Genomic DNA, 12366 nt, shown 5'->3' on the forward strand with positions numbered 1-12366 from the left:
TTGGGAGAAAACCTCAACTCTATGATTGTGGACTGCACCCTTGAGTTCAAGTAAGATTGGATCACTGTCTTGCTTTTTTTTTAAACTCCACCACCAAAGAAGATTCTGGACCATTCTGAACTGCTACACCACTATCTGATATGCTCATAAGGCAAACTCCAAAGCGAGCAAGCCTGTGAACATCCTTCATTTGCTCCTTCCTTTCTTCCTCAACGTGGGCTACACTACCCATATATAATCTACTAAGAGCATCTGCTACTGCATTCTCCTTTCCAGGATGATAATGCATACTCATATCATAATGCTTGAGGAACTAAATCCATCTCCACTGGAGAATATTCAACTCTTTTAGGGTGAACATATCTGAAGTCTCTTATGATCGGTGAACACATCTACATGAACACCATACAAGTAGTGTCTCCATATCTTGAGTGAAAACACCACTGCTGCAAGCTCGAGGTCATGAATTGTATAGTTCTTCTCATGCACCTTAAGCTGTCTAGAAGCATAATCTATAACCTTACCTTGTTGCATCAACACACAACCAAGGCCAACTCTAGATGCATCTCAATAGATCACATAACCATCTGAACCATCTGGTAAAGTCAAGACAAGAGTTGTAGTCAATTTAGTTTTTTAATTCTGCAAAGCTTTTCAATCATCTGACCATTGAAACTTGACTATCTTCTGAGTCAACAAAAGTCAATGGTGAGGCTATAAATGAAAATCCTTCTGTGAACCTTCCCGAATAATCCACTAGACCTAAGAAACTTCTGATATATGTAGCAGATGTAGGTATGGGGCATTGTTTCACTGCTTTTATCTTCTGTGAATCCACTCGGATCACTTTGCTAGATACAATGTGACCAAGGAAAGCACAGATTACAACCAAACCTCACATTTGCTAAACTTAGCGAATAGGTGGTGATTCTTGAGAGTGTGTAGAACAATTCTCAAATTACTCGTGTGTTCTTCTTCATTCCTAGAGTAAATGAGATATCATCAATGAAGATGGTAACGAACAAGTCAAAGTACTATTTGAACACTTTGTTCATCAAATCCATGAAATTTTCAAGAGCATTGGTTAGTCAAAATGACATAAATACAAATTCGTAATGAAGATACCGAGTTCTGAAGGATATTTTTGAAATGTCACCATCTCTGACTCTAAGCTGATGATAACCTGATCGCAGGTCTGCCTTTCAAAAGTGACTAGCACCCTGAAGTTGGTCAAAGAATTTATCAATCCTGGGGATGGGATACTTATTTTTTATTGTTACCTTGTTCAACTTTTTATAGTCAATGCACATTCTGAGATGACCATTTTTCTTCTTTACGAACAACATTGGTGCACCCCATGGTAAAAAACTAGGTCTAATGAAGCCCTAATCTATAAGATCTTTTAAAAAATCTTTCAATTCCTTGAGATTTGTTGGAGCCAATCCTGTGAGGAGGAATAAAAATAGGGTGGGTTTCTGGAAGGAGATCAATTCCAAAGTCGATTTCCTATTTGGGAGGGACTCGGGTAAGATCTTCTGGAAACACTTTTGGAAACTCACAAACTACTGGAACTGACTCAAGAGTTGGGGTTTCAAGGCTAGAATCCTGAACCCGAACTCGATGATAGAGATGATCCTTATATATCATCTTTCTTTCCTTAAGGTAAGAAATAAATCATCCCATAGGCGCTAAGCTAATAGCCTTACATTCTAAGATTGTTTCGTTTGGAAACTGAAAACAAACAATCCTCATTCAACAATCGACTGAGGTATAACAGGAATGTAACCAATCCATTCCTCGAATGACATTGAAGTCTACCATTTCTAACTCTACAAGATTTGCTGAGGTGAATTTCTGAGATAGTGTGAAAAGGCAATTTCTGTATACCCATCTAGCTATAACTATGTCACCAACTGGAGTAGAGACTGAGAAAGGTTCTAAGAGATTTTCTGGACTAACACTAAATTGGACTGCTATGTAAAGAGTTACAAAGGAAAGAGTAGCCGCTGGATCTAACAATGCATAAGCATCAAGGTCAAAGACACATAACGTACGAGTAACTACATCATGAGAACCTTCCTGATCTTGGCGAGCCTAAAGAGCATACAACTTCATTCTGGCGTTAACCGCCACCTGTACCAGATGATTTACTCTGCTGAGTCGGGCGACTTGTTAGTGCTACTAAAGTTGTATACTGAGCTCTACCATTACCACCTCCTTGACCTTATCTAGAAGGACAATCACTCAACCAGTGACCAGACCGACCGCACCCAAAATATCCTTCTTTTCCTGCAAGACACTTGACTGGATGGTTCTTACCACATTTAGGGCAAGTGGGGTAAGGTTTGGTGCCTGAAACACTTCCCTTAGACTTAGAGACTAGTGCTCTACCCTTCTGGTCATACCTGTTCTTAGAGGACGGAACACTAGCTGATGAAGGGGTTGTAGCTGAAAACTTCTACTGACTTTACGATCGATTTCCACCACCCAATTTCTACTGAGAAATAATCATAGTTCTCAGTCCTAGCCTTCTTATTTTCCTTAGCTTGTTCCCTAAGCTTATCACCCTCAACCTGCTGAGCATGAGTCATAAGCCTAGAGATTTTCATATATCCAAGTAACATAGCATTTCTTCACTTAGTTTTCACAAAAATCTGATACTTCATACAAGAACTTGTTCATCTAAGTCCTGGAGTCAACAACCATGTGAGGAGCATACCTGGAGAGTTGGTTACACATCAGCCCATACTCTTGGACCGTCATGTTACCCTACCTCAAGTTCATGAATTCTTGAGCCTTTTCCTCTCTCAACTCTATTGGGAAACACCTGTCGAGAAAAGTCTCACTTAAGAAAACCCAAGTGATAGGAGCCGCATTTGCACCCCTATTCTCCTTCTACTGAGTGTACGAAATATGAGCAACATCTTTCAACTGGTATGATGCCAACTCAACGCAATCATTCCCAGTGACTTGCATTACCTCAAAGATTTTCTTGATCTCATTCAATAAATTTTGAGGATCCTCATTAGTCTGTGATCCTAAGAAATCAGGCGAATTCATCCTAACAAAGTCACGGACCCTTGATGCTATTGATACACCATTTTCATTCACATTAGCATGAACTTGATTGTTCTGGTTAGTCATAATCTGAGCCAACATCTATATGGCATTCCTAAACTCAACATTGGAGACTTTTTGATCTGGGACAGGAGGAGCAGCGTTTGCATTCCTTGCATTCGCATTCATAGTGTTATCTCTACGAGGAGGCCTGATCTGAAATGTAGAGCGTCAAGTTAGAGTTGAATAAGATCATACCATACGCACGATAAGAGTAAGAAGAAAGTGAATTTTTCCTAAAACACTTTGTAGCCTTCCTCTCATTAGATGTGGTGCACTTCACACCCATGAAAAGGACTCTAATTAGTGAGGTTTTTCATACATTCTAGGACTCTTGAACTTAGTGCTTTGATATTATGTTTTGTCACGCCCAGAGCTACCACCAATACATGGACACGGAACCTAGGACCACATGTTATCCTAAGCTAACCCTACTGGCATAATTATGAGCATACTAAAGAAGATAAATTGATGCAGAAGCTAAATAATAATTTATTCTAAAAATATGGGGCATACCCATAGTCTATAACTGAGATATTTTAAAACAATGATTTTAATACAAAGAAAATATTAACTCAATACTATGTTGGAACTAACTATATCTACAATAAGCCTCTAACTGACTAGAAATACCGCGGCAAGCCCCAGCTAAGTCTAGAAAAAACTGAAACTAAAAGACTAAGTTACTTGAAAAGAAACTCATGATTGTTGTCCTCGGAGAATTAGGACTCATCACTGAATCTGCTGAACTGGAGGTCGCAAAATCAGTCTATGTGTGATCTAGATGTTGAGAACCTGAACCTACATAGCGAGAAGATGTAGCGCATGTATGTGTCAGTACGTGAAAGTTACTGAGCATGTAGGATATAATAAAGCTAAAAAAATATAACTGAACAAGCACAAGAGCAAGTATAACTGCATGTAATGACCAATTTATAACATGCTAAAACTTAATACTGAATATACTGATAAATTGTCAATGCAAGAGAGTCTGACTAAACTGTGGGAGCTACTAATAACCGATAATAAATTCACATGAACTAAATGTGGAGTCTGATGTATATGCCCCATTGAGAGGACCCAATATACCCTGCCAAAGGTATAAATGCATGCTGGCGTGATCACTAAAGTGATTGCTCGCAGAGGGGACTCACAACCTACGTAGCTAGTAGTTCTGGGACTAATTGGGTATGCTGAACCCTAGTCCAACTCGATATTATGCTACTCCCATGGATTTATATAGTTAACTGATTATATTTGAATTTTTTGTAAATACTGGATAGCTCAAAACTAAACATGCAAACTGAGAATGCAACATTTAATCTGGTACTTGTGCATTAAAAACCGACGCATGTTTAACTAAATAACTGAAATATTTGACCTAGCATGTGTAATTCAAAAACTAAAGAAATACAAAGCTAGGGTTCTAAAATTCATGTGATAAACTGAATAATAACATTATAATCTAATTTAGAACATATAACTAATAAGTTCATGAAATTCTGTTGAAGTTCTAGAAACCATAGGTTTAAACATGATAAGAGAATTAAGAACTTACTAAAAACTAGGGACCCAATGGGTGAAAGGAACCCACTAGTGAAATCCCTCATTCCTGGTGATGAAATTCATGGAAAAACACTTAGGTTTCGAGGCTGGAACTGCTGGAAACTTGTTGCATTCTTGAACTAGGGTTCTTGAGCTTTTTCTCCTCTCTTGCTTCTAATTTTCTATCTTTTGATTTATGATTTTGGCTTAGGTAAGTTCTTGTTATGTTTCTAGGCTTAAGATGACTAAAATCTGATGATTTAGGGTCAAAACGACGTATCTTAGATTTTAAAAGAAGTGGGAAAAGATCAAAATACCCCTGAGTAAGTTGTTGTCAGACCAAAACTATGACAAGGACAGACGGTCCGTCATTTGATCCACGATCCGTCGTTGGGTCCGTAGGTTGGGCTTGTGCGACAGGCATTTACTAAAACAGGCATAACTTTTAACTCGGAGGTCTGACTTTAGCAAGGTCGATGGCTATGGAAATATTATTCCATAATATATATGTGGATAGGTCATGGGACACCTAATTCATTTTGTACTAAGATTTATGATCATTTGAAGTTGACCCAACTATACGTTCCTCTTAACTATCTGGTAATTGCAATCTATAGTCAGACCTACAGACCGTGGGTCCACCTACGGACCATGATGGTCATCCCTGGATCTTGTAAGTGAGTGGGTGAATGGGGGTCTCGATCGATGCTCATGGAATACGGAACGTCGTCTGACCTACGGACCGTAGGTCCGTCCGTCCATCAAGACTTAGCCAGTTTTTTTCCGACTGAGTTTTTGAGAGTCTTTGATCCCATCGACGGTTGTGCAGAACTAATTGTGGGTCAGTCTATGGTCTGTCCATGGTCAAGTCAATTGCACATGCAGATTTTTACATATCCTCACCTTTTTCCTTCTGATTCCACTACAACTTGAGGTAATAGTTCCTCTTCAGATTTTCAGTCATTCATTCTTGAATTCGGTCTTAGAATCATGTTCCCTCAGTTTGTACTTGTACTGTAAGTGTATTTGCATATTCTCGAAACTCAATTCAGTCAGAAACTCAATTCTCAGTTTTTAGTAGTAGGGGTTGCAACTTTCTCCCTCTATTTTATATAGTTTAGTCTTTATTCGAGAATAAATGTTCCCAAGGGGGAGATAATGTAACACCCCATATATAAAACATACAAAAAATTAGCTTTTCATAAATTTGTAGGTGCAAACGACAGTTAACATCAACGAACCGTAGTCTAATCTACGACCCATACTGCACATCTGTCGTTTGAGACTGAATCTCTCCCATGACGCAACCTAGAAAAATTGACTAAGTATTGATCCACAAACAGACCTATGGTCTATAGGTCAAAATACAATCCGTAGGTCAGACTACGATCCATAGTCTGTGTCCATTAATCAAGACCTGATTTGCCCATTCTCTGACAAGAACCAAGATTGAGAAGTACGATCTATAGATATACTTACAGATCGTAGGTTAAAATTAGCAGATAGTTAGGGGAAAATGCAGTTGGGTAAACTTCAATTGATCATAGCTCTTATCACAAAATGAATTAGTTGTCTCATCACCTATAAGACGATAGATAATTGAATTACCTTTCCATAACCACCAAGTTTGCTAAAAGCATACCTCCGAGTAAAATGTTATGCCCGTTTTAGTAAAGTTCAGTCGAACAGACCCAACCTACAGACCCAAAGAAGGCCTGTCAGTCTAGGTCGTCGGTTTGTCCGACAACAATTAACTCAGGGGTCTTTTGTTCTTTTTCCACTTTGTTTAAACCTTAATATATGTCGTTTTGACCCTAAATCATCATATTTTAGTTAGTTCAAGCCTAGAAACATAACAAAAACTTACCTAAGTAACATTATTAAATCAACATTTAGAAAATTAGAAGCAAGAAAGAATAAAAAGGTCAAGAACCCTAGTTCAAGAACACAGCAAGGTTCCATCAGTTCCAGCACCGAAATCAAAATATTTCTATAGTGGATTTCATCACCAGTTATGTGATATTTCACCAGCTTCCTAATTTTCAGCCAAACGCTTGATTCCCATATCATGATTAGACCTAGGGTTTCTAGAACTTCAATTGAACTTCATGAATTAATTAGTTATATGTTCCAAATCAAATCACCATGTTATTACTTAGATTATTGCATTGATTCAAAACCTTGGCTCTGTATTTCTTTAGTTCTCGAATTAACCATGGTAGGCCAGATATTTCAGTTATTCAGTTATACATGTCTCAGTTATTAATGGATCATTATCAGATTAGATGGTGCATTCTCATTTGCATGTTCAGTTTTGAGCTATCTCGTATTTACAGAAACTCAATCAGAATCAGTTAATTACAAAATTCATTCAGAGTAGCATAATATCGAGTTGGACTAGGGTTCAGCGTACCCAATTAGTCCCAGAACTACTAGCCAAGTAGGTTGTAAGTCCCCTCTATGGGCAATCAGCTTAGTGATCACGCCATCATGCCTTTATACCTCTAGCAGGGTATATTGGGTCCTCTCAATGGGGCATATACATCGGACTTCATATTTATCTAATGTGGTTTTATTATCGGTTATTAGTAGCTCCTATAGTGCAGTCAGACTCATAGACCATACTTACAGTTCAGTTATTATTTAGTCTTAGCATGTTATAAATTTGGTCATTGCATCCAGTTAGCTCAGAATTCAGTATATTGTGTTTAAATTATTATACTTGCTTTTATGATTGTTCAATTATGTTTTATTTCAACTTTATTATATCCTACATGCTAAAAACCTTCCATGTATTGACACATATGTGCTCTACATCTTCTCGTGATGTAGGTTCAGGTTCTCACCATCCAGATCACGCTTAGATCGATTTTCGATCTCTGATCTATCAGATTTAGTGGTGAGTCCTCATTCTCCGAGGACAATAGTCATGAGTTTATTTTTAGTATTCAGTCCTTTACTTTTAGTTTTTGCTAGACTTAGTTGGGTCCTGTCCCAGCATTTCTAGTCAGTTTAGAGGCTATTTCCAGACATAGTTAGTTTCACTTTAGTATTGAGTTAATAACTTCCCTGTATTAAATTCATCAGTATTTCAAATATCTCAGTTATAGATATTGGTATTCCCCATCTTTTTTTTTAAATTATGATTTAGCTTCCGCATCTGTTTATTATCTTTAATATTATCTTTAATATGCTCATGATAATGCCAGCAGGGTTAGCTTGGGATCACTTATGGTCCTAGGTCTCGTATCTGCATCTCGGGGGTAGGTAGGGGCGTGAAATGTGGTGGCGCTCGAAAGAAATTTCTATTGCTATGGTCTATGGAGGCATCATCCATTCTAAGAGGCTACCTAAAGAACACGCATGACTTACGAGTCCAGCATCCTCACATGTGTAAAACAATTAAATATACAAAATATTTAATTGAAACATATCATTTATATAATATTTAATTTAAAGCTTGTACAATGAAATAATGTTATAATATTCAAAAAGAAAAAGAGGTGTGATGAATAGTGTTACACCTAATTTGGTGCAACACTATTCACACATAAAATTTTTGTGTGAAAATTTATGTGGTTTGGAGATCAAAATACCAAATTTTACACCAAATGTAGGTTTTAGAGTAAAATTTGGTGTTGGGTATTGTTTTATATCTACTTTGTTATGTTTTATTTCCATTGTTGGCTTAGTGGTTATGAAGTTCAAAACTCACTTTGAAGTTACAAGTTGAAATCTTAGGCATTACGTTTTAATTTCTGACCAAGATAAGTCATTATTAAAATCAATACACTTGAATAATAGACTTTTTTAAATTTTTACTTAACTAGGATAAATGTAGTTCTCTATAACATTTTATGTAATATATTACATAACAAAATTTCAATGACCAAAAGACAAAAATCTTATATAGTAAACATAGATAAAACGTTATTGCCAATGAAATTTTATAATTCGTTACATTGCGAAACGATGACTTTAATCTTATACATGCCTTATTAGTTATTTACATTTCCCCTATTAGAATGGATATATATATATATATATATATATATTCTATTTTATAGAAGAGTGAAGTGGTAGGACGACCAAGGGTAAAAATGTAATTTTATATCTAAATACATCTTTCTATATATGAGATGAATTATGATCAAGGATAAAATGTAACTTCACGCTACCAAAAATCTATCAAGAATGATATCAAGAAAACTAAATAGTTCTTGAAACATCTTTTGTTATGGTTATTGCCGTTAACTCATTTTGTTATTATTGTTTCACTTTCTTTTTTTTGTGCATTATACTAATATATATATATATATATATATATATATATATATATATATATATATGTATATATAGATTCATTAATCTATTCTACTATTACTTTAATTTAATTCTTCTTATAATTATTTTTCCTTTTAATTATGCTTATAAAAATGTCTACTTTAATATAAAATTCATTCTCAATTTATTATTTTACCTTCATTTTAACTCTAATTATTATACTTCAAAAAGAAACAAGTGTAATAAAAATTAATAATATATATCAGATTGAAATTGAAGAAAAAAAGATATATGTTAAAAAGTTATTTTACAAATATAAATGAATAAGATGATATATTTGCATTTAAGTCAATTAAGAATAAAATTGTAATTTGATTATAACAAAATCCATTTTAAGAAAAATAGTAAGAAAAATAAATAATCTAGAAACATTCTTTTATATATGAACTTAATGATGATCAAAGGTAAACATGTAACTTCATGGAAATAAAAATCTACCAAAAATGATGACAACTAAATAGTCCTAGAAATATCTTTAGTTATTATTGTTACTATTAACTCATTTTGTTATTCCTTCACTTTCTAAAAAGTTATTGTGATATCTACTCATTACTCTATTTTTCTATTACTTTAGTTGATTTTTTAATATTTTTTTATTCATTATACTTAATAAAAATGTCTTCTTTAATATAAAAAATTCATTATTCAAAAATATAATTAATTAATTTCATTTTTATTTTTTCTCTAATTAATATATCTGAAAAGAAATAAGTATGATAAATCATGTCATATCATATATATGCTAGTTCTAGAAACGTGTCTTGCACGTTTTACCTCTGTCATTGTTATTATTTATATAGGCCCAAGATATAAAGTTTCTCAATATTGTCTGATGTATTCCTATATTTCTTTTTGTGCATATAAAATAAAAGGGCAACTTTCACATATAGCAAACAAAAAATTCATATTTGTATGCTATAGCAAACATTGTATAATTGAGCTCCATAGCAAACATAAAAATGGTATAATTTGCTTAACATATACAAGTGTATAATTCGCTGGCCTAAATTGTATAATTCGCTGGCCTAAATTGTATAATTCGCTGACCTATTTCGCTGCAATTGTATAATTAGTTGTGCATACCGTTGAATCGAATTAAAATGCATGTATATTGCATAATTATAAGTGTATAGCATGAAGATATGTGTTTTTCTCGCATTATAAAAAACAGAAACACAATATATACACTTCTGTTGTATAAAGCTAGAAAAAATTGTATTTCACTGCAATTGTATAATTCACAATTGTATAATTCTTTGGCCTTTTTCTCTGCAATATTTGAAGTAAAATGTTTGTAAATGATATAATTAAGTGTATAACAAGAAGATATACATTTTTGCATGTGTATATACAATTTTCTCTCGCTTTATACAAAACAGAAACAGAAATTATACACTTCTGTGTATAAAGCGAGAGAGGCGAGAATGGGAGAGTGGCGAGCGAGACTTCTGGGAGAGAGACGCCTGGCAAATTTTTCCCAACGTTTGCTATGGAGCACAATTAAATCAAACCCTAGCTATTCCATTTAATTTAGGTTATTAGTTTGCTATTATATACAATTTTTCCCTAAAATAAACTTGTTTTAGTGTTTACTTTTTTGCCTAGAACTTAAATATCAAATTTTTTTTGGAGAATGATGAGCAACTTGTAAGGCTAGAACTAAGCCCCAAGGCTGAAACTTCTTGGGATATAAATACTCCAACATTCATTAAAAATAAAAAAAATGAACGAAGGACACAAACCAATTAGAAAAATAGTGACTAATAAAAAAATATTACAAGAACTATTAGATTATGTGTTTCTCCTACAACCATGAAAATAAAAAATGAACGGAAGGCACAAATCAATAAGAAAAATAGTGACCAATAAAAAGTACGTCTGACAGAAGAACTATTAGATGATGAAAACAAAGTGTGTGGATTAATATTTTTTATCCAATTTATGAAGGGAGAAATTAAGTACATGAAAGGTTGGTGCATGAATGTGTTTAATGGTAGAAGCTGAAAAATTTTAACAATCTAAGTCATTAAGAAATGGAAAATGATAAGTTGTAACATCTAATCATGTATTTGGCCTAATTTAATTGTCATTATTGATTTAATTTTCAAATTAGTAAAAGATTTTTAAATTTAAAATTGGTGAAAGGCATTTTCGTATATATATATATATATATATATATATATATGAAAAACCTCAACCCGGTGATGTGGCAGCACCACAATCCAACATTCACTTTCATTTTTTGAAAATTTCACAAATACTCCTCCCCTGTATTCAGACGTATCCCCTCCCATCCATCGTAACTCTTCACTGCCACCCCTTCGCTCTTTCAAATAACCCTCCATTAAATCTTCCTCCTTCACATGCTATAACCATTCCTTTCTCTAGAAGCCTCTCGATCCTTTCTTTACTTCTTCCAGCTGCGATCTTTCTCCTCTTGTTCCTCCACCGCAACGGAACAACGGCCCTGCCATCCAACAATTTCCTGAGCTTACTCTAGGTCCGATGCTCTCTTAACATTACATTATTGAATCACTTTTGGATTCCGTTGTACTCTTCTTCATTCTTTCTTGTACGTAGGCTTTATTGATTTTACATAGTAGAAATCGATATTATTTGCTCCAATTTCATATCTATTCCAATTCTCTCCTCCCTACTCTTTCTTTCGTTATGTTTGTATTGTCGTCAGTCTTACATAACCTTCGATGTTTGAGCGATACCCGTAGTTTAGATTGATTTTGATTTTTTTCACCTCCACAAAAATGTCTATTACTTTTTAACCCTCTGCTGTTGTCAATATATAAATCCAACTGATACCTATTAAACTGGTTTTCCAGTTTGGATTTTTGGCAATTAGATTCCAAAATACACAAATAGTCACCACAAACATCTCGAACAATGAAACTGATTTGGGTTGTTGTACTGAAAATACTGAGATATTTAACACCCTCTAGAATCTTTATAGAACAGTAATAACATTCATAATTATACTCAATTTGGTTGAATTATAGCTTCAACACATAGATCAAAATTGTTACTGTGATAGTTGATGTTAAACTAAAGGGAGATTTACAACTTTCAATTGGTAGTCAACTTAATGATTGCAGTAACTGTGAAAGAATGTAAATTTAGAGAACTTACGGAGAGTTATTAGTATACTCTAGTAGTGTGGTGAACAACTTCTATGGCGGGACAAGAAAATGAAGGAGGGCAGGAGGTTGTATGATTTTAAAGTGGTTGTTATACAAGTTTGAAGACATGTATTAAGAACTGAAAAGGGTGGAAGTAATTCTAGAGGTGTTGGGATCAACTGCAATGTGAGGACGTGAGGGTTCAAAAGAGTTTGACAAAGAGGATGTT

The 12366-nt window shown here is 34.4% G+C and overlaps 1 protein-coding gene across 1 annotated transcript; it reads right to left on the minus strand.

Annotated features, from left to right (window-relative positions):
- Positions 1-1752: 1752 nt before the first annotated feature.
- On the minus strand, positions 1753-3159 carry LOC138341985 (uncharacterized). Its single transcript, XM_069294168.1, has 4 exons — positions 2909-3159; positions 2774-2827; positions 2472-2595; positions 1753-2094 (listed from the first exon to the last, which is right to left on the minus strand). The coding sequence occupies exons 1-4, from the start codon at positions 3157-3159 to the stop codon at positions 1753-1755; spliced, it is 771 nt and encodes a 256-aa protein (XP_069150269.1).
- Between the last annotated feature and the right edge of the window lie 9207 nt (positions 3160-12366).

Source organism: Solanum lycopersicum, chromosome 2, assembly GCF_036512215.1.
Source record: "Solanum lycopersicum chromosome 2, SLM_r2.1".
Taxonomy (NCBI): domain Eukaryota; kingdom Viridiplantae; phylum Streptophyta; class Magnoliopsida; order Solanales; family Solanaceae; genus Solanum; species Solanum lycopersicum.